We start from the raw sequence: 24,188 nt of genomic DNA on the forward strand, positions 1-24,188 counted from the left end.
GCGTATAATTGTGCGAGGCCGCGTGTGCATGCGGTTTGCTTGCGGCTCATTGTTGGGTGCAGCTGAGTGTTTGGGCAAGATCCCTGTCTGACTCTGAGTGAATAATGACAAAACGCTTGTGCTATTCAGAGAAATGACATTGTGCTTCCAGAAGAGACAGCGAGGGACTGTGACTGGTTCTTTTTTCCTTGCTCTCGTTCTCCATAACATTATTTATCTCTCGTTTTCTGACTGGCCGCCCCCTCCCTCTCTCCCCGCTCCCTGTAGATGTATGCCATCTCTGCAATAAAGTATTGTCTGTTGGTTTATTGATTTATTTACTGCTTCTAGAACATTCTTTTTGAAGGAGGAAGGGGTCAGACAGCAGCACATCCATCAAGTGGCCGATTGGGCGAGTGTAATTGAACTCATTTCGGGGGTGTCATAACAAGGATGGAGGGGGAAGGCGGTTATTTGGCCCCTGTTGATCTGAGGTCAAAGGTCAACTCAGAGCATTTAGAGAGGTTGTGATCTAACTGTGCACATTCAGAAGAAGAAAGAGATGAGAAACTAATCAGGGAGGGTTTCCTGTCATTCAGGGAAATGGACTTTGCTGTTTCATATCAGTCTTGAAGCTTGAAGCTTAGTTTGTGTGTATGTGTGCATCACAGAGCAAGACTTTACACTCGTGGCATAAAGTTTGCTCGTGTAATCAGCAAAAGACCTGACCACTTAGATGGGAAGAGACTGAGTCTGATCATCGTGTAACATGACTTTGTTCTGTGTGTTGTTTAGGGATGTGTAGTCTTTGATCAGATGTAATAAATACAGATTATTCAACAGGCATAAAATAAAGCCATGGTTGGGAATATCTTGTTTACGTGCTGCTAAGTGCCATAAATAAAACTTGTGAATATCTTGGATCAATATCTTGTAAACATGACTTTGTTTCCTGGCATTCTGGTCAAAACCTGTGCATGCTGACCTGTAGAATAACAGTCTGATGCATATTTCACAAAAAAAAAGAAAAAAGAAAAAAGAAAAAAACACCAAGTGCTGGCTGAAATCACCAGCTCCATGTGTTCTGGATCTCAGGTTTTGTGAATACATGCCTGTAACAGTCTGTGCTTGCCATTTGAGACAGAAACTGATTCTACAGTGCTTTAGTGCTTTTTATCCCTTGTTCTCCATTTCTGACACCCGTACTAATGCACAGACCCCAAGTTGTTCATTTTATTGTTAAACACACACACACTTAAAATATTTAATATTTTTAAATATTATTTTCTTTTCTATATTATTTTTACTTATTACCACTCACCTATAAAAAAAGAGCATATCTTGAAAGACTTCTTTCTTCTTTCTGTTCTAAGGGCTTTTTAAAATCATCACATAATCACTGGACTTTTTTTTTTTTAATTTATGTATTCTCAACCTTTGTAGGAGGCCAAATGCAATACTTCCCCCTGCTGTCTTGGAGGATATGTGAATAGACATCAAAACACAGTATAAAGTCTGGCTCTCAGCAGCAGTTGAGTGTCTCTCTCTCTCCCCTCATCCGACATCTGTCTTTCTCTTTTTCTCAACAGACTTGATGGTTCCTTCTATGAGATCATGTGGGTGGACTTTGAGATTGACAATTTCATCAACCTGCGGTCTTCACAGTCCATCCGCTGGCAGATAGAGTATCCCTCCACCGGAGTGTCTGCTGAAGTCATCTCCACCATCTATATCAGCCAGAGAGACCTGCAGGGTATCATACCCATCGCTGAGGTGAGAACACACCATTCATTCAGCCTCAGCCTCAATGTTTTTTAATGTTGTCCTTGTGTGTTTTCAAATACTTGCCAAAATATTGTCTTCTGTATTTTTTTAATTTATTTAATATTTAATTGATTTTTTTCTAAATGATAATTTTCGAGATTTCAGTAATACACTGAACAAAAAAATATATTCAGATTTAATTTCATAAATGTAGTCCCCTTTAAAGTGGGATAGTGGAAAGTATTTTAAACTTTTATATTAAAACAAATACACACATCACCTTTAATCTAAAAATACTTAAACAGGTCTGTGGAAATCATGTCAGAAGTCACCGTGTCTTAAAATGTTTACTTCATTGGAAAACAATGCTTTTTTCTCTTGATTTCCAGCTTTGAATAACATTATAGTCCTATATTGACATGCACCCCTTTTCCTTTAGCCAGACTGCTAATCTCACAGTATTTTATGATTAATTTATAATGTATAATTTTCATGACAGTTGAGGAAACCTCTTTATTTTATTTTATTTTATTTTATTTTATTTTATTTTATTTTATTTTATTTTATTTTATTTTATTTTATTTTATTCACATTCTCCTTTCTCTAGCTGGAGTTCCCATTTAATGAATCTCAGGCACCTGTTTTTTACTTTTTACTTTGAGCTTACAGTTCAAAACACTTTTGGACAAGAAATGCACACTAATACTGGTCCTGTCTGACTGACATGTAAAACAACTAACCACAGTATGTTATGGTTTTATAAGCCCTTTAGGGGCGGGCAGGTCTACATTTGATAAAATTGTATGAAGATCATCTACCTGAACTGTGTCTTTGGCAGGAAGGGATTAGACTCTATAGGAATTTAAGTCTTTAAATCTTTCAGTCTTCCTGACAAGCAGCCCCCTGTGGTTCCGTGTGATATGAACAACAATACTTTGTCATGTCAGAACCATAGGACACAAAGAATGCTTATAGCAAAGAGACAGCAGCCGCTATCTCTATGCTTTCTAAAACACAGCATGAGCAGTCAATAGTAAAGATGAAAGAGCAAGAGAGATATGTGGTCCAATGTTGAGGAATTTTATAATATAATGCAGTATAATGCTGACTTTTTTTGACCACCTATTGAAATGTGGAATTGTGAGCAGAAGAGAATCAGGACATGATGTGGGTCTCCCGCATCAACCACTAGGCCACAATCCAGACACCTTTGGGTTTTATTTATTTATTTAAAAATCACTCTCATATTTTTTGACCTTCTGATAGGTCAGGTCATGTGTTCCTCACACACTGTTTGCAGCTCCATGAGACATATGCCTTCAGCAGGGGGAGAGGTGACTCTTGCAACCCTAATCCAAGCTCTCCTGTTGGGGTACTGTACATGATTCCAGCACACTCCCATCAGCTCGCTCTTGCCATGGAGCCTCTCACAGTGTTGAATGGCTGTTTCCACTGTGGTGGAAAAGTCATAGAGACTGACGTGGGAGGATAGAGAATATCTACATTCTTTCTATACACACACTTTGTTTGGAAAGAAATTAATACCTTTACTCAACAATCATACATTAAATAGATAAAAAGTGACAGTTAAGACTTTTGTTTTGTTACAAACCTTTAATTCTATTCCAAATAAATGCTAGTCTTTTAAAGTTTGTATTTATCAATGAATCAACATTTCCACGATTTTTATCATCGATAATTATGTTATGTGAGACAATAATAAAATTTCAAATGTTAATGTTTTTACTTTTTTTATTTTGATTGAATAAATGAAACATTAATGAGCATGAGCATGAAAGACCTCATTCAAAAACGTTTTATATATATATACGTGTGTGTATCTACAGTAAAATTTATTACTAAGTGTTATTGTTTTATATAATCTTTCTTTCTTTCTCTTCATCTTTCATTCCCTGCTACACAGTGACATCCAGTCCAAACCTTTTAAAGTTAGAGCTTGTTAGAGTCCCTGAATACCTGTCAGTAAAGAAAGACAGAGACACCAGACATCAGAGACTTCTTGGCAGAAAAGGTCAGAAGATGAAAGATGGCCCATACTGGAGTCCTGGACTTCCTGTGGAAGAGGCCCAGCACTGTCATTAACGAAACATGCACACACACACAAAAGTCGCACACTAAAGGGTAAAAAACGATAAGTAAAAGAAGGAGAAAAGATGAGGTACATGGTGCAATAAAGGTTAGTAATGTTTTTGTAGAAGATTATGTTTATACATCAAATTTAATCTAATTTCTACATCAAAACTCACTTTCAAACCCCTGTGTGTATTTACCCTATAAATAAACTCTTAACAGGACATATTTGTGCTCAGAGTAGCTTTTGGTACTCAGCGAGTTCCAGTAGAGATATGGCCTATTAGCAGTAATTTGCCTTGCTCTGTAGACGCTATTTTACCCACAATGAGTATGTACTGAAAGAGGCTATTTCGCCCCTCTTCTCTCTTTGGTGTTGAAAGCCAGTTATAAATTGGCTCTTTCCTTACATCTGAGGTACTGTGTAATTCTGCTTTGGGCTTGTTAGAGTGTTTTAAGCCCAGATGGTGATACCTCCAGTCCATTTTCTTAACTTTTTTCATTCTCTCTCTCTCTCTCTCTCTCACACACTCTCTCTCACTCACTCTCTCTCTCTCTCTCTCTCTCTCTCTCTCTCTCTCTCTCTCTCTCTCACACACTCACTCACTCACTCACTCACTCACTCACTCACTTGTATCCTCTGCCTTCAGACACACCTTTTCTTCTATATGTGTTCTGTATGTGACCCCTCTATCTTATCTTTCTTGCTATGTGTATGTGTGTGTGTTTCCTTGCCGTTTTGAGTTTTTCCCAGCGGAGTGAGCAGAAGCAGTTGAGTGTCTGAGCAGTAATTAATTCTTAATTGGAACACTTGTTTATCTTTGTTGTTTGAAGATTCCAATGAGTTGCTGAAATACCCAGTGGGCCGTGAAGCTACGAGAGGGGCGGGGCTTTCAGCTGCATGGCTTAATACCAGTCTTTGTATGTTTGTTTACATTAGGGAAAGATAGCAAGAGCGGGTGAGTGAGCGAGAGAGAGGGAGTGCGATGCTTAATAGTGGCCGCATTTAATATTACATGGCAAAAATTTGCAAAGCGATGAGCCGTTGCTATGGAGAGATGGGCAAAGAGGAGACTTTAAATGAATTGCTTATGCAGTATTATGGTTTATTTTGATTACTGTTTGATGTTGTGTAAATGATTAATGAGTTATAGCACTGGAGATTTATGGAAAGATATGAAGACAGTCACAGCACGAGCCACTGGTGGGGGGGATGGTGGATGTGTTTCATGAGGAATTAGTACAGTAGAAGAGACTTCAGAAATGTGGAGGCATCATCTTGTCTGTGAGTTTGGGCTTTTCAGAATGTAAATTTGTTGTTCATTTTCATATGATATTTATACAGTTTCCATTTGGCACATGGGACAAAATTTTACCTAATGTAAAAATGTATATACCTAAAAATAAAAAAAATAAATATACCTAATGTATATTACAAAATTTATATCCCAGCAGTATTGCAACATATTTTCTTTTACCTTTCAAAAAAAAAAAAAAAAAAAAAAAAATGCTGAAAGGATTACAAATACAGATGAAAATTAGAGTTTCTTTTAATGAGCTAATGAGTTGAATCAGGTGTGTTTGATTGGGGAGACACACAGAATGTGCAGTGCTGGAGGGCGCTCAGGACCAGGGTTGAGAAACACAGCTCTAATAAATCATTATCAATTTATTATTATTATTTTATAAAGTCTATTTTATAAAGTCTATTTCTAACATTTATTTTGCTTTTTAAATTTTTATTACAGAAAATACTGAACATTATATTTGCAGTGCAGGGATATTATATACAATAAAGTAAAACATTATATTTGCAGTGCAGGGATATTATATACAAGTATGTTACATATTATTTATTAAAGTCCCATCAAATTCTCATGTTTATGCAATTTAAAATATTTGTTTTATATTGCAAAATGAATACAATAATACAGTAGCATGCATGTTTTATGTATCTGTTATGTTATTACTAATTTAGCTATTCACTGTAATCATTTTTTTGTACAATTAATGAAAAAAACCTTGTAAACTGCTGGTGTGATAAAGTTTGAAGAGACAGAAGAGCATATTAAAGGGGTCATGAACTGCATTTCTTTATTATTTTATAATGTCCTCTGAGATTCACTTATAATGTTAGTGTGATTTTACATCAAAAAACATCATAATTTAGAAGTAATAGACTATTTTCTATCCTGTTTTTAAGCCTCTCTGCAGAATGGTCTGTTTTTATAGGCGGGGCGCATTCAAGATTTGCAAGAAACGCCCACTGCTGTGATTGGCTAATAGTTTAATGCTAACAGATGGACGCTGCTGTGTCGTACTCTGAAAACTGGGTCACTGGAGTTAAAAATGTGTAAATACACAGTATATGTCAAACGGTCTGGAACAGATAATGCAATAGTGGTAAAAGCATGTTTACTCACACTTATGTGTTGCAACATTACGGTTGGATCCACTCTAGTCAGACTCAGTGCTGTGTAATCGCTTACTTTCAGTCTCTCTGAAAAGGCTGCATCATATTGTCTAGTTTAAAAATGAATCCGTAGCAAAGTAAAGCAAGCAAACAAACAAACAAACAGTGTTTCACTGATGCGATCTGGAGCTCTTTGCTAATTTAACCCCATGTTTACACTGGATGCGAGTATCACAATGTGACTATAGACAACTGAACCCATTATACTCGGGGATTCTGTCTACACTGGATACGGCATGGATTGACACAACAAATCCCCAAAAGTAAACAGATGTCCCACTCTATTTCTGACATACTCCAAGCATTCGCGCCACTTCTGATCTTAAAGAGAAACTGATTTGCGACATGACGCAACAGCCTTCACGTAGATATGTTAGGATCACAAGGAAGGCAATTCAAAGACATCTGTATGGTTCTGTTGATGGAGTAATCCAGTGTTTGCATCTCTGTGGTATTTTGTCTCCTACTACTACAAGCTTGCATCAGTGGGCAGAGATAAAGAGGCAGTGACGTAGAAACAGGCATTGATCTTCTCCTGCGGTTGCGGTGTTTAGCCACACTATTACATTATAAAGTGGCACATTCCAAAACTAGTTGTTTTCTGAGCTTGGTTTCAATCAAAAAGCTGTTTTTGAACTAAAGAGAAAGTTTTGAGTGTTGAAACTTACAGAATGTTATAAAAGTACATTGACCTGTTATATGTCAAAAGATCAAGGGAAATTTGATTTCTCAGTTCATGACCCCTTTAAATTATAACGAGAGTTGCCACCTAAATGGACTCACTCACAGATCATTTCATGTCATTTCAAGTTCAGTTAGATTGGGATGAATGCTGAGTTGTTTACTTGGTACTTAGTCCGTCTGCTTTCATCAGTTGGACCTGTTCAGGCAGATTTGCAGAAAAGTTGCAAACTTGATAAGAGGACCATTATCTCGCTGACAAGGTAATTAGGGAATCACAAGTGAAATGGCATCCTCTCACATATTTCGCCATTACCCCAGTCACATTCAGGTCACACTTTAGAGCTTCACTGAATGTTTCCGCCTCTCTCTCTCGCTAGTATCGCTCTTGGTCACCTTACTTAAAAAAAAAAAAAAAGTTTTATAACTATTCAGTGTGTTTTTGAAACATTCCACTGCTTTACTTTCCTCCTTGGACGAAACACCCCTGAGAAAGAGGGGCCTGAAGCAGCTGCTATACCTACTGGGATTGATGTTTTTAATGTAATTAAAGACAGGAAATTTAAACATTGTCCTGCCTGAAGCAGTTCATTTGGGCGATTACCTTTCATTTCTCAACTGTATCTTCATATAGCACCTCTTTGAAGTTTTTTCACACATACCACATCTCTGTTCGTCTTCCTCAATAGCTTACTTTGAGCAAGGAGAGGAAGGTTGAGGAGAGAGAAAGTAAAAAGCAAAAGGGAGATCTATTAATTATCACAGGCGGTACATGAAGCTGCCGAGAGAGAGAGAGAGAAAGAGAGAGAGAGACAGAGAGAGAGCAGTCTTGTCTTTATTTATCACAGGCGGTACATGAAGCTGCCATGCCTAGTTTTAATAATACGGTATGATGAATGGATGTTTCCCACAGGTCAAAGAAAGAGTGGAAGGAACAGTGGCATCGGAAAAATAAAATCCTAAAACGAGAGCCTAAATGGTGATATTTTGCATTTTTTTCCAGTGTTTAATAGTCTGACTCTTCCTTTGTGTTTCTGAATAAGACAGAGCATTGTACTCCGAGGGCCAAGAAGATGGCAACTCCAGGGACCGGAGCTCCTAACAGGCCTAACGGAGGCACACAGTCCACTGAGGGCTTTGATCACTGTTCTGTTCATTGTTGCCTTGTCAACTTAGATTTATCACTTCCTCTTCAGGGGCTGTTTTATGCTGTAAATACAATCAGCAACATAAAAACTAAATAGAATATAGCCCATCAGGAAGTAAATGCAATCAGTAGCTAAAGTACAAGCAAACAAAGTAATCAAATTAAGAAATCGGTAGTGTTTTCTTTCTGGAAGAGGAAGATTCTTCAGCATTTTAAAAATACTGCATTCTGTTTGAATGGCATTTCAGAATATTTTCAGACCTGTAGGTGCTTTGTTCTGAAAAAGTTTCTTTGGGTCGGTTTGTTTACACAGGGAAACATTTCAAAGCAGATTTAAAATGTGTTTATGCCAGTCACATGTGCATAAAACTATCCTGTAATTGGTGAGATTGGTGATTCCCAGTCTAACTGATACATTTATATACATTGAACTAGTTATATTGTTGAGGATCCAAAAGTGATTTGCGTGTTCATGTATAAACGAAACACACTAAGGAAGAAAATGTGCTACGGAGAAAGTCATGTGTTAAAATGTCATAAAAAATGAATAAATAAATAAATAAATTAAAAAAAGGTCAAATATTTGTTCCTTTTCAGAACGTATCAGTGAAATGATGCTTAACATTTAGAGATGTTGGTCCACCTCATTTATATATTATTATATTATACTTTATTAGTATAAATTAAATGTAAACTAATCTATTAATTCATCTTGATGAATGCAGTTAATGCTTAAGTTTGTGCAAAATAAAGAAAGTTTCTTATTATATATAAAGGGAGAACAATTTCACATCCTTTTTGTGTCAGTATTATTGATTCTTTTAGATTACATTTTTAAATAGGGGCAGTACAGACATCTAATCCTTTTAAAACTAGCTGCTTTTCATGCTTTATTACTTTTATTTTTATGTTTATTTAAAGTGCCCCTATTATGGATTTTTGAAAATGACCTGTCATGCAGTGTGTTACAACTCTAAGTGAATGGAAACATCCTGCAAAGTTTTAAATCTAAAAGTGCACCGTGTATGAAGTTATTGTCTCAAAATAAAGAGTCGACTATGAATCATTGAAACGAGTCATTTTTAAAACGAATCCCAAGCTGTTCCATGTTGATGTCAACATGAAACATTAGAATATTTCGCGCCCACTTGTTGGTCTTTTCATGTTGGTCTAAATGAAAATACAAATTCTTTCTTTGCCACTAGGTGCCACTTTTGGAGCGGTAAAAATAGTGGTTTCCCCGGTAATGCTGTAAACAAAGCAGCACCCTGCTCACAAATGCTACTTTATCAGGCATTACAGGCATGATCCAATTGGACCAATCACTGCAGATTTGCATCATGCAAAGGAGGGGTTTGGAAAAATGAAGCGTTGAGCGAATCATTTGTCAGTCGTTGAGCAAGTAAGGTAAAAATAAATGCATATTATAAGACAATGAACACGTTTTTTTGACCTTGCATGCATGTCAACCTGTTGTTGGGGACTCCCAAAACCAAAATATGAACCTTTCATTACCCATAATAGGGGCACTCTAACATTTCTAATTATTCTCTCTCCAAAACACATGGCTTATGTGCCTTCATTGAATCTACGGAAAATGCACACCATTATTTGTCAAGTACATTGTTCAGATACTTTTAGATGAGATGCTTATTTATTTACTAAGGACTCACCTGAAGGTCCAGCGAGCGTGTCAGGATAAGATGAATAAATGTACGCAACAAATACCAAATCACAAAAACTTTTAGAGGCTAATTCTTCAAAAGGCAAAGAAATGGAGCCAAGAGTCACGCTGTAAAGAAAAGAGCACATGTTTATTCTGTGTGTCAGAGAAAGGAGTTGTGGCTGGAAGCAAACAGACACACACACACACATAACCTAGCGTACTGACTCACCTGGATATTACAGCAAAGTTATCCACACATAACCTAGCGTACTGACTCACCTGGATATTACAGCATGGTTAGTGGAATCATTACACACCAGAGGGTCATGAGGCTCACACACACACACACACACATAGATGGCACAAAAACGGTTTGGAGAAAGGTTTCCCGTGTTTCTGGCCCTATTAGAGGGTCTGTAATTCAGAGTGTCGTGAAGCTAATTGTCAATTACATCTGATCTATCAGTCTCAGTGCCAGAGCTGCCAAGACCTGCCAAGATGCTCTTGTCGTATCGGGCCCTACTTCTACTTCTCTCCCATTCTCGTTTTCCTTTCCTCTCCCACCTCTGAGCTCTTTACCTCTAGAGCTTTCTGAGCGCTCTACTTCAAAGCAGGGCCATTGCACAGCAATTTGGCTCAGTAAAATGGAATTGTGTGCGTGTCCGTGAGAGAAAAACTCAGACAGAGAGAATGATATGCTAGAAATCGTTGCCTGTTCGTATTTGTATTCTGCACCTAAATCCAAAAAGCCAGGGCAGAGTTCTTGAATGTTTTGCTTGATATGCCTTGTTGGGAGAACAAAAGTAGGTTGTATTAGTGATTCATCTGGAAAAAAATCACTAGACTATCACTTCGCATCCCGCTAATGTGTGTGTATGTGTACGCTCATTTTATGTACCCTGTGAACTCCTGTTTTCCTGTTTACCTCACTTCATGTCTGACTTTCTTAGGCCTGTTGGAATGAACATTAAAGGTACATTAAAGCATTTAAAGTTAAATTTGTTTAAGGCGTTGTGCTAAGTGGGAACCTGAGCGTCCACTCTCCCTTCATGTGTTTAATGGGTTTGCATTAAATCGTCGCTAAGTGCCTCCAGCAATTTACCTCTCACAGCTTATCAGTGGGAAACTAGAAAGAGAAGCGAATAACAGAAAAAAAGCACAGAGGATGTCTTTTAGAGGGGTTTTAAAAGTTAATTATATTTAAAATGTTTGTATATACATATTTCAATTTGATCAGCTATAATACGCATTTAGGAGGAGAGTGAGATGGTGACAGAAATGTCTTTTGATTGCAGTATTTGTGTTTGTGTTTTTGAGTTAAGAGGAACAAGTAATGAACGGCAGACAAGGAATGGCAAAATAACAAAGACTGGGTTGTACTGCATTTATTAAATGAATTAATGTAATGAAGCTGTCTCCAGGAGTTCTGCCTGATGTGGATGTTGAAATATTCCTTTATTTATAAAAAGATATAGTTATTGTAATTAAACAAATTTGAGAGTTGTAAGACTAGTCTGGAAGACTACTGTTCAAAAAAGAGAAAGCCTCAGGCAGCAAAACAGTTGCGCAGAAGTCACACTTCTTTCCATATACTATATTAGTAACTTTTTTATGTAACAATAGCTAACGTTTCCCCAACACTGATTAGCTCGTACAGGAAATAATCTGAACTGCAGAAATGTGGGACACGGGACTTGGCGGCTTCGTGTGTCAACAATAAGCCTTTGAGATTGTGAGACAGGAATGCAGATGCATACAATGGCAATGAAAGACATCTAATTGAATGCTGACATGCTCAAGTGAGCTGTGTGATACAGGAGGAGAAATGTAATGAATCTGCTAATTAGAGGTTAACTTGAAATGTGCTTACAGCTGTCAGAAGAGTGTTTAGTTTTATGCTGATGACCACATGCAGCTCCTCCCATTTGTTTATCCAGTTTATTGTTAGTTTTGCTTGATGCCTCCTGCCAAAGCATTGATGGCCTACCATATAAGTCTGATTTTTGGCACAGGTTCAGCTTATTTGCTAGTGTGTTGTTGTAATTATTCCGTTTTTTTAAGGGTGAGGGCAGTATGGTAGTTAATTGTTTTCTGTTGTGACCTGCACATTTCACTAGCACATTCACAAGCTTGTATTTCAAAACTTAATTACGATCAGTAACCAGCTGCCATTAAGGCTATTGAGGTGAACTGTGTGGCTAGATGTTTGTGACCTCCCTGATTTTATGGCTGTTTAGCTTTGTATTAAATACAAGATGAAAGCCATTGCATTTATAGCAGGTGCACAGCGCTGATAATGACAGCCAGCGGTGATGTATTTAGACACAGTGCGTTGTGGGGGATCAGGTGACACTGCTGCCTCCCCTTGGGAGTCTGTTTATTTTCATTTGAATTTCGGCTTCCAAGTTTGAAGTTACAAATAATTGGATAGTTTCTTTTACAAAGCAACAAAATGACCTGTCATTGTAATTACACTGACATTTACTGTGACCTCTTTCTGTACCAACCTGCCTTACATGAGTGGCATTCACTCTCTCCTGTTCCAGTTCTCTGAAGGTCAGTACCCCCAAAATCCAAATTGCACCGGATCGAATCGTCTGGCATTGGAATCACCTGAACATGAAGCCATAAAATAATTAGAGGCACATATCGATAGTTCCTAAAGTGGTAATGTGCCTTAATTGAGTTCTATTTTTAGTACACATGGTCCCATCCTCTGTTTAAATGGGAGTTGAGCACTTTATGCAGTTTCCTGTTAAATCCATATTGACAGAGCCAAATGTAGACCATTATCCTCAGATCTTTAATTAGTTCTAAGCATCACTATTTTCCAAAACCCCTGGTATTAAACTACATGTGCTTCGGGGCATTAATGATATCTAAATTATGGATACTAGATTATGCAGCTTGTTTAAAATCACATACAGTTTGAATAAGGATCAGATGTACAGACCGGGATATCGGACAACCACTTAGAACGCTTCAGCAACTGGGCAGAAACACCCTGGATCATGACAACAAGTTATAGGGTTTTTTTTAAGGGACTAGCAAAAAAAATTAAAAATATGGTATATATATATAAGATATATATATATTCAAGCAAGGATGCATTTCTTAACATTTACAAAAGATTTAATTTCAAGTAAAGAATTTGTGCAAAATAAAAAAAAAAAAAAATAATAATAAAAATAAAAAATTACACAAAAATAACAAAAAAAAAAAAAGCAGCACAACTGTTTCCAACATTAATAATAATAATAATAATAATAATAATAATAAAAAAAAAAAAAAATTTCTTGATAATAATAAATGTTTCTTGAGCACCAAATCAGCATATTGGAATGTTTTTTGAAGCATTATGTGACTGAAGACTGGAGTAATGATGCTGAAAATTCAGCTTTGCATCACAGGAATAAATTACATTTTACATTAGAAAACGTTACAATAGAAAACGGTTATTTTAAATTGTAATAATAGTTCCAAATATTGCTATTCTACTGTATTTTTGATCAAATAAATGCAGCCTGAAATCTAAGCTACACCAAACTTGAAAAGTAGTGTAAAAATCTATTTTATATCATTCTACACAAGGATTACAATGATGCAAATTCTGAGTCGGTTCAGAGCTTGATAGCGCTCTTGTTTATTTCTGCTTTCATGTTCTGTCCTGCCTTGTGCTACTTGTTCTGTCTACAGATACAGCTCTGTGGTGGGGAATCTACTTGGATTAGTTGGATGATGCAGGCTTATGGTCCTTCTGATGCTTTATTGATTCGGCTTTGGCCGGCCTCTGGAGAAGGCTGCACCCTGGACTGCACTGACGGATCCTGTTGTTTGAGGGTTTTGGTTCAGTGCGTCCTAAACCGCAGTCTGTGTGGTGAGGTCATTTGTGGTTGTCAGAGTAATTGGGCAGAGCACAGAGGTTTGAAGACACATCACATCCGCAATCAAATTTGCTGGATCATTTTCGCAATGATATTTTTAATCAGGCCATTTTTATATGACTCTTCTTGGCAATTAAATTCACAAATTGGCCGAAAATCATTCGAATTTCACAGCTCGAAGGTTTGTTAATAAAACACAGATCACAACACTTTCGTTCACTGCAACCAATTACAACAAAATTCACTATCCTCCATCCAATATCATGTCTCCATGCTAAAGGCATCTGACTGATGGTTTGCTATTAACTGTGGAGAAACTTCATCCTCTGTACACAGACATTCTCAGTTTTATAGCTTTCGTGTTCGTCGCCCATTGCCCTTCTGATCCAATCCTCTATCCAGCCTCTATTTAGGGGAGGAAACACAACCCATAAATCAAAACTGTGCCCGCGGACACCTCCACCCCTGCCCCCCCCCCCCCCCTCTTCTCCTTACGCTTAGTATAGATACAAAGGATCGTTTTTTTGATATATATCGTTATGGCAGGAGGGGCACACAGAAAATTGGATATCAAGGCAAAGGGGGAAAACAGGAAATGGGCTTAAGGATCACAGTGTGATTGGGCCTGGGGGCAAGAGAGCCGAAATTAACATAAGACGCACACAGTAGGATACTGAGATTGGCCCAGAACATGACAGCTGCATAGTAATTATTGCCCCTACTCTTTTCTTATAAATTCACAATGGCTTGAACTCTGGCCCTTTTAAGTTCACAATTCCCACAGCAATCTGGGAGGTGGAAGACTAGGTGCTAAAACGCATGAAGTTCAGCTTCACATTGCTTTTATTAGTATAATTTTTCTTTTATTTACATTTATTATATTATATATATATATATATATATATATATATATATATATATATATATATATCTATATATATATATATAAATTTGCTGTGAAAATAAAAATCATTAAAGCCATTATTGTATTAAGAAAAACATCAAATAGACATTACAAAAGTAGCTTTAGAAAGAAATATTTTATTTAATTCAACATAAAATTTACATAAATTAAATAACATAGAAGATAATTTAAGAAGCATATCAGTAGTTTTTTGTTCTAATAAAGTCATTGGTAACCAAAACAGCCTTCAAAAATACCTTATTTAATATTCGACAAAATGACAAGGTTGAGGTAAATGACAGAATTTTCATTTTTGGGGGCACTGTTTAATGTTTTTTAATTATTAATAGGGATATATGATTTTTTTGCCAATTTTTTTTAATGAAAATTATACTCTAAATAACAAACTAAAACTGCCAGTAGGTGGCGGTAAATAATTTTTGCTTTTGAGTAAGGCATAGATGGGAAGAGCTTGGGAGGAGGCTTAGGAGGCGGACAGACACCCGAGGAGGGCCAGGAGGACCAGGGAGGTGACAAAGGAGGGAGGAGACAGGAGGGGCCAGGAGCAGGAGGAGCACAGCAGGACCCAGACCACAGCCAAGATGATGACCCACGATGGAGCCGACCGAGGGAGGAGCCATGGAGGAAGAATGGCCACCTTCTCCAGGGGGCCGACCAATGGTGGCAGAGCAGGTGGCAGAGGAGCCCGAGGCAGAGATGGACAGCAGCCAACGACCCAGGGGGATGCAGAGGATTTTCCGGGGGGGGGGGGGCCATGGGGGCGCCGAGGGCTCTGGCGACCCGAGGTGGAGTCCAGAGATCCCAGAGATTCACAGTGGAGGGAGCGACTGAGGACCAAGGTGGAGCTGGCGGGAGGAAGGAGCCCAATGGAGCCGGTGGGACAGAGCAACAAGGTGGATTGACGGGTTATAGTGGAGCCAAGGTGGAGACGCTCCTTCTACGAGCCAAGGTGGAGTCCGGGCCTCCAGAGGCGGAGGTGAGGGATACTCCAGCCCTGACGATGCTGGAGGATGGCAGACCTGCGGAGCTCACACCGTATTAGTGGGCTGAGGGTGAGCAGAGGGGCTGCCAGAAGACAACAGAGGAGGAGGCGGCAGGAGAGGGTGGGAGGGTGTGTTTATTTCTGAGCTTTCGGGCTTTCAGGCCAGAACTTAGAAATTGGAGGAGTCCTCTCCTCTTCGGTGTGGCCACAGTCACTGTGTCATACACAGCTCACCCTCAGCCGCGGTGCAGGGGGCGGAGCTCCTCTCTGTGCTCACACCGTCCACGGCTTGCTCCCTCGCAGTGGGCACCGTCGCCGGCTCTCGCACCTGGTCTGACAGGTTAAGCTCTACATCCGGGGCGATCCTATGCTCAGTCGCTCGGCTTTGTGCTAGCTCGTTGATCATGGTGGAAAATGGCTCTCTGTCAACTGTGGGCTTGGGCTGATGCTCCGCATTTCGGGGAGATGATGGGCTGGGCTCTGGGTCGGGTGTGGTACTGGTGAGATCCTTCTCAGAGCTGACGGTAAGTGGGGATCCATTTCTTGCCAGTATCCACTTCACAAAGTCTGCGAAATCTGCTCGGGGACCATCTTCGGACGACGGCGCTCTGCACGCGATGTTTAAACTGGTGTCGTAAAATGCAGAGCACGTTGACCGGGTAGCTGGTGGTGTATGCTAAGTGCTGGAACAGTCTCAGATGGTCCTCGAGCGATCTCTCCCCCTGCTCCAGCAGGAGGAGGAGATATTCTGGGGGCGAAGGAGGGCATCAGTGAGGGTACACCATGGAAAAAAAAGACATTGGGTGAAAACGGGAAACAAAACGGAGGGTAGACACACAGAGATTACTGTTTTGGGTTGGATCTTCTGTCACATTATGCTGTTCAGGAAGAACACGGGAGCCACGAAGGAACATTTAGCAGTCTTTAATCTAGGGCTATAGTACTCGAGTATGAAGCTGATTCGTTGATTCTTGTCACATGACCAGCAGTGCACTGTGCTGCATTCTGAAAACTTTAGATGTTTCTAATTTAATTTTCTACCTGTTAGATTGTGTTTTATTAATGTCTACACCTACCCCAGCCTTAAACTTACCCTTTGCAATAATGAAATACTAATAATGTTGTACAGTGTGACAAAAATTATGCTGTATTTATGTGCGCATGCCCAGTAGCGCCAAATGTATCCCTTCTATCCCTTTGCATGTGTCCGCTGTGCGAAGGCATCAATCATTTTAATTTTTGACCACAGACATGATGTCAGCAAACAGCAGCATTATAAAGTAAATAAAATGTAAACACTAGAAACTTCCAGTTAAGGCCAGTTGGAGCTAAACTCTGCAGGTCATTGGCCCTCCAGGATCTAGTTTGGAGACCCCGTCCCACAAAGTTTTTACTTCGCACATGCTTTTTGATCATTACAAATAATAATGTCAAAATGATTTTCTTAGACTAGGAGATATGCTGTCTCTCGCATCACATACATTATCAATAGTTAAGTATGTGGGTTTGAAGAGGATTCTTTTTTTCTTTCATTTGGACTCTGTCTTGACTTGGACTCGAAACTTTTGGACTTGGACTTGACTTGGACTCTAACTTCTTTGGACTCGGTCTTGACTGGTCTCGACTAGTCCCGGTCTTGGACTTGTCTTGGACTAAACAAAGCTGGACTTGTCTACAGCTCTACTTTAATCAAGAAACACTAGGAATCATCACAACAGAAGCTTGCACAGCACACAAGTAGATACGATAAACACAACTGAACAGACTTGGGCTTATAAAGACAGGATAACAAGGGACAGACAGGTGCGGGGATTCAACTAATAATCAGACTAAACAATGACAGGAACAAGACCAGGTAAGGCAAAACAAGAACTGAAACACATGACAAAACAGGTCCAATCCTAACAACAGCCATTTATGACTTCTTTGCTTCTTGCATCAAGTTCAAATGGAATTAGAAAATTGGTAAATTGTTGGTAAATTGTCAGCACAGAGGTGTAAACATGGTACTGAATATGTTGCAGTTAATGCACTAAAATACTGGCCAAAAAAAAAAAGGAGCTTCAGGCATTGGCAAATCTGGAAATAAAATCCCCCAGTTTCAGTTGCTAGAGCCCCTCTGTTACAACCCACTCACACACACAACAAGCCAACCTGATAAAACAAGTATCATCACATATGCCAGGTCATGCAATAGAGAGAGAAAAATACATGCTCTCACAGATGTCTGTGTGTTTAGACATTATCCTGCATTACTGCTTGCTTGCATTAATTCAAATGTATTTTTCATTCTACAAAGAGACAGTTTTTAGATATATTGATATTTGAGGATTTGTAATGCTGAATCCACCCCCCACCCCCACCTCCATCCCTTCCCCGTTTGTGTGTCTGTGCGTGTGTGTGTGTGTGTGTGTGTGTGTGTGTGTGTGTGTGTGTGCACTCTAATGAACTAATGACATGGACCCTTTTTCAATGTGTGGGGTAAATAAAAAAAAAACAACAACAACAACAACAACAAAAAAAAAAAAAAACATTTGCGTATTGATTGTGGGAAGTTCTGGGAACAAGGAATCTGAAATGTTTTATTAGATCCAATAACCCAGTCAGTGGTGAATGGAGCTAAATGAATGGATTTTTTTCTTACTGTTCAAGTCGATATCACCATTACTCATTCACAGTACTGAAACTGAAGTGGCTGACCCCTAGAGGATAGTAGCAGAGCTACATGCCAATAATTTTTTAAAACTTTAACAGTACATTATTGACCAAGTAATTTTTTGGCTGATACAGGGACTGTGTGGCGCTGTCAAATCTTTACTGTTTGTTAGGCTGCCCCACGTGTCTGGCTTAACCAATTATGTGAGTGCAGGGGTGGCACCACCTTTCTGTCTGACCAATAGAGTGCAACAGTGCCTTCTCACTTTTTCAGTAGAAAAAGAGCTACAATCCCATTAATTATTGTGAATGACATACTTACATTAAAATGGAGAAATATAAAACTTTTGATTTACAGCTATTTACATATAGAAACTACATATTTGGAGAGCATATAGGAAAATATAAATTACAGTACTACATGGAAATAGGTTGTACTAAAGTATTCTTTAGGCACAATTTATATGCTTTTATTATCTGATTGGTGCAGATTGATGCAGAATCATGGGTAATGTCGTTTTTTTTTTTTTTTTTCCAGGAATTCCTCTGTTGAACATATTTATTTAAAAATAAGCTGAAATAATATGAACTGACAGCTTCAACAAAGGCATATGCTATTGATTAATGCTGTAGCTCACAGTCTGTCTTTAAAATAAATATTTTTTTCGTCAAAATCAAAGCCCATATGAAGAATATTAATAGAATGTTTACTTCTGAAGCCCAGCTGTTGTATTCTGTACCCGAGTGTATCCCATTCGTAGGAACAGTATGCATACCACTAATACAATCATATATTAATAAATTGCCTTTGTTTTCTCATAATGTTATCACCTATGCTAGTTTGTATTAGTTTCACATTCTTGCGTAAATAACCAGAGACTCGACTGCATCACAATGTGTATCCTGTCATGAGGTAATGGTCAATAGTCAACGCTAGCATACTGTGAATTGAGTACAGTGACACCCACCCCCTTAAAACCACAAAAATACAGTAAATCTACATTAATTCAGTTGATTTGTTTGGGAAATCTTTGTGCTTTCTAATAGGATAACTCTTTTTCACATGTTGTTTATGCACTAATCTTTATGTCATTGCTCTGTGAGAGGGATTCTTGTGCTACACTGATCCAATCAGTTATCCCTGTCCCCGGCATGTATAAAATGCATTCGGCCCAGACAGGTGACCAGTCAAAGAGCGTTATCCATCCCTTTGTCTGAACCAGCTCGCATGCCATTGCCGTGCTTCCCATTTGACAGAGACGATTTATAATGTCACGCCAACACCCGTGAAGTATGAGCCACCTCACGCTGTAACGGCATCATTCTGTTCTCCTCCAGTTGAGGAGTGTGAAATTCATTAGCTGAATGGTTATAAAGAGATTAGGAATGTGACGTAATGGATATCAATTATGATTTATTCATTCTGGTTGCTTGAGAGAGCTGCAGCTGGATCTCTTGAATATGAAGAGGCGTGCAAGAGTGTGTGTTTGTATGCAGTGTTTGTATTTGTGTGTCTTTTTATGTAGAAGCAGTTCATTCATGCCAAGACTCTCAGAGAGCAGCGCTACTTCCTGTCTTTTAGTGGCTTATTACTGATGTCATTCAAAATTGGTTTCATATTTCACTAGACAAGTGTGGTTGTGTGGTTGTCTGATAGTTCTGCAAATTTTATTTTATTTTATTATTTTGCTGGTGTGTCATAGCAGATATTTTAAGGTGTATTTTTTGGCTTACTTGCAGAGCCAGTAAATGTGGTCTTATATATTGCATGTTTGTTAAGTGTTGTATATGAGAAACCCAAAACATATGTTGTTTTGTGTTAAATACCATAATTTACAAAACAGTGTATGTAACTATAAACAGAACTATCACTCATAGTAATCACCATCATAGAATCTTTATAGACTTTAAATGCCCTTTAGTATAAACTAGTTCTAGTGTATATATATATATATATATATATATATATATATATAATATATATAGATATATATATAATATATATATATATAATCAATTAAGCAGAATTTACTTAGGGCCACCTATTTTAATGCAGTTTTTGTGTATGTGTCTTTTTATGTGGAGGCATCTCAAGACTCTCAGAGAGCAGCGCTACCGTTTTTTTTTTTTTTTAGTAACATTACTGTTGTCATATAAAATTGGTTTAACATTTCACTAGATGAGTCTTTTTTGTTGAGATGTGTAGTTGTCTCGCTAGTAGGTAGTTTTGCATTGTTTTCATATATACTGTTGTGTCATATTTTTAGTTGTATTTTTTGGCTTTATATGTAGCTAAGTGGAATAAAGTAGCAATGAACCTACAGCTCTCATTCATTCATCATGTTTATCTGTCAGGACCTGAGATGAAAAACTGCTCATGTTGCAGCCAGGTAGATTTTTCCTCCTCTATTGTATTGCATCTCCTCCTTTATTTTCCTCTAATTCCCACATACACACATCCATACTCACACTGCTGTTTTCTCATTCTGTCATTCTGTAGGTAGCTATTTGTGATAGACTCAAGTGTGTGTGTGTGTGTGTGTGTGTGTGTGTACTGGTATATATCTGACAGTTTCCTAAAATCACAAGTAGTATTCTGTATTCTTTCAAGAGTCAGTGGAGCGAATGCACTAAGCAGTTGTGATATTCATAAGTGGTATTTCCATGCAAAAACCTGTTTCTTTTTCACTAACCACCTGCAGTCCAGTTTAACCAGGCATTAAGATAGCGGTGTGGGAATCTCAATTAAATCATTGTTCTTTTCAGCATAAACATGCCAAATTTTATGCAAATTAAGCTTATTTGCACTGCATTCACAGAAGTAAGCACTGTTTACTTGCTGCATTTAACGTCATACTGAAAGTAGCCGTTTAACAAAATTTTTTCAAAGAGATGTTTATATACAGTCAAGTTCTTTCAACTTAATCTAAATGTGTATGCTAAAATTGAGCATTTCTGAGTAAACTCCATTTTTCATATTTAACATTTCACAAAGCCTTGTATGTACATACTACTGTTAAAAATTTTAGGTCTGTAAAATTTTATATGTTTTTGATGTTGTCTTATGGTCACCAAGGCTGCATTCATTTGATCAAAAATACAAGTAAAACAGTTCTACAATTTAAAATAACTTTTAAATTCGAATATATTAAATTAAAATTAAAAAAATAATTTTAAAATGTAGTTAATTCCTGTGATTGCAAAGCTGAATTTTCAGCATCATAACTCCAGTCTCCAGTGTTACTTGATCTTTCAGAAATCATTCAAATATGCTGATTTAGCAAGTTCAAAAGAACTGCATCTATTTGAACCTTTTTTCTTTCTTTCTTTTTTTTTCAAAAGGTAAAAAAGTTTTACTTTCATTTTGGATCAATTTATTGCTGAATAAAAGTGTTAATTTATTTAAAAATATATCTTAATGACCACAAAGAGTAGTGAATGTTCAGTTTGTTTGGTCAATTTTTGTTTCATGTTTACTGCATTATATAATACGATGCAAATGTGTCAAAATGACTAGATTCAATATATGCTGTTTTTGAACAGTGATCTTTTATATGAACATTTCTTTAGAGTATATGAGAAACACAAAACACGGGTTAAACACCATAATTTAACAAAATAGCATATGTAACACTGTACAGAACTATAAACAGAACTATCACCCATATTAATTTCCAACAACAATTCTTTCAAAGCTAGTTTTGAAGAATATATTAAAAGCAAAGTATACTTAGCAAAATTAACCAATTTTTTATTTTTTATTTTTCTCTTCTAACCTCTCCTGGTCTCTCTCCGTGCCTGTGTGGTGAAGGCTTTGAGCGTCTTTCTCTGAATGGCATTGTAATTACTTATCATCGCTATGGATACTGCGATAACTGACCTCTCTTCTCGTCATAATTACCAGCCTTTACATAAAGCTAAAATGTCAATTATGGCCACGACCAAACCTCCTCCGAGCCCTCGCTCTCATTTTCTGTCTCTCACACTTTCTTTTCTCTCCAGTAAAGGAGCGTTTCCTCCCGAGAGGAATGTGTTCTTGTGCTAAATATTTATGTAGTAAATACATAAGGAGATGAATTTCGAGAGACCCAAACCCACGTTAAGACCCATTAACCCTCTCTGAATGTGATGAAATGATTGCATAATTGAGAATATGATAATTAATCTCTGTCAAACCCAAGCAGTCATGAGATATGAAACATCACAGTGCCAGCCAGCATCAGCTTTACATTAGAGAGGCTTGCCTTCCCTGCACCTCAATTTACTGCAGATTGTTATTTTCAAATCAATTTATCTGCGTTTTGGTGGATTTAAGCTGTTGAAATATTCCATCCAACATTTTAATAATATGAATGAACGGGTGAAAAGTTTCCGAAAACACATCAATGCACTTAGATGAGAAAATAAGTGAACACACATTACAAAATTAGCTTTAGAAAGAAATATTTTGATTCAGCATTGCATAAATAATAATAATAATAATAATAATAATAATAATAATAATAACCAAACTAAAACCACCAGTAGGTGGCAGCAAGACACTGTCTTAATGAGTGAGTCATTCAGTCATTCATTCAGCCAATTTGTTCAAATGATGCATGATTCATTCAGAAAAGAAGCAAGTGACTGCCTTTTTGAATGGGTCACAGAATCACCTGCTCACTTAATTCATTTACAACCGTGGATTCATTCAGTAACAAAAAACTGTTTAAATGAGTTATTTTTCCATAGTTAATTGCACCAAATTAACACGTTTAATTGACATCCCTAATATAAATATATTATAATATTTAAATAAATATAACTAGAATATTATGATGTATTTATATGATTATTTAAAATGTACTGTAAGGTTGAAAATTATCAAAGACTTCTGCTTTCCTGTTGAAATTAAATCGCAAAATTCTCTCTTACATAGGACACAGAGATCCTGAACACAGCAATTCTGACTGGACGGCGTGTTGCCATCCCGGTCAAGGTTGTTACAGTGGAACATGATGGAACAGTGAGAGAGGTTGATGACCCTGTGACCTGCATCTCCACAGATGAGGACGTTCTCAAGGTGAGATCTCATGGTACCTTCTTCATCCTCTGCCCCCCGCTCCCCATCAGAAGTATAGACAGGTGTTGGGCCTTGCAATGTCGATAGATTTCATCAAAAAGTAGAAGGAACTGGTTCCCGGGTGACTCAGGGAAGCCCAGAGTGGAGGCAGATGAGCTGACATTAAAGGGGTCATATGAAGCAAATTCGAGTTTTCATTTCACTTTGGAGTGTTACAAGCTCTCGGTGCATAAATAAGATCTGTAAAGTTGCAAAGACTAAAGTCTCAAACCCAGAGAGATATTCTTTATAAAAGTTAAGACTCATCCACGCCCTAACATGTCTACGTCACAATGTGGGAAGATTTGCATAATGCCGCCCAAATGTTCATGCAAAGAAAGGTGTAACCTTTGATTCTTGCTGTAGCCGCCAGCGCCATGTCGTGGAGATGCTGTTTTGTTGTGAAAGCAAAACTACTTTGTTTTGTCTTCCAAAAGAGGACACAACTAGAAATCAGTGGTTAAGTTGTATTTACAACACTGTTCCAGAATAGTTTTACCCAAATATTCGAGTGTGTGCAGCACATTTTATGGAGGACTGTTTCCTGATCCTGGGAGAAAGTGAAAAAAAGTGAAAGTGACGTGACATTCAGCCAAGTATGGTGACCCATACTCAGAATTCGTGCTCTGCATTTAACCCATCCGAAGTGCACACACACAGAGCAGTGAACACACACCCGGAGCAGTGGGCAGCCATTGACATTTGGCCAATCACAACGCACTGGATAGTTGGCACACCTCGCTTTTCAGAATGATGAGCTTTGTAAAAAACAAAGCGTTTCAGAAAGGTGGGACATAGAGGAGAAACAATAATGTACAGTATGGGCAAAATAATGTGTTT

The 24,188-nt window shown here is 37.9% G+C and overlaps 1 protein-coding gene across 2 annotated transcripts in view; it reads left to right on the forward strand.

Moving 5' to 3' along the window:
* LOC109059854 (transmembrane protein 132C-like) overlaps positions 1–24,188 on the forward strand; it is a 202,205-nt gene that overhangs the window by 147,063 nt on the left and 30,954 nt on the right. For both annotated transcript variants that reach the window (XM_042751195.1, XM_042751188.1), the window contains exons 4-5: positions 1,569–1,752; positions 23,166–23,309. In XM_042751195.1, coding sequence (XP_042607129.1) covers positions 1,569–1,752; positions 23,166–23,309 — 328 coding nt within the window. The remainder of the gene's footprint in view (positions 1–1,568; positions 1,753–23,165; positions 23,310–24,188) is intronic.

Source organism: Cyprinus carpio, chromosome A5 (assembly GCF_018340385.1).
Source record: "Cyprinus carpio isolate SPL01 chromosome A5, ASM1834038v1, whole genome shotgun sequence".
NCBI classification, from domain to species: domain Eukaryota; kingdom Metazoa; phylum Chordata; class Actinopteri; order Cypriniformes; family Cyprinidae; genus Cyprinus; species Cyprinus carpio.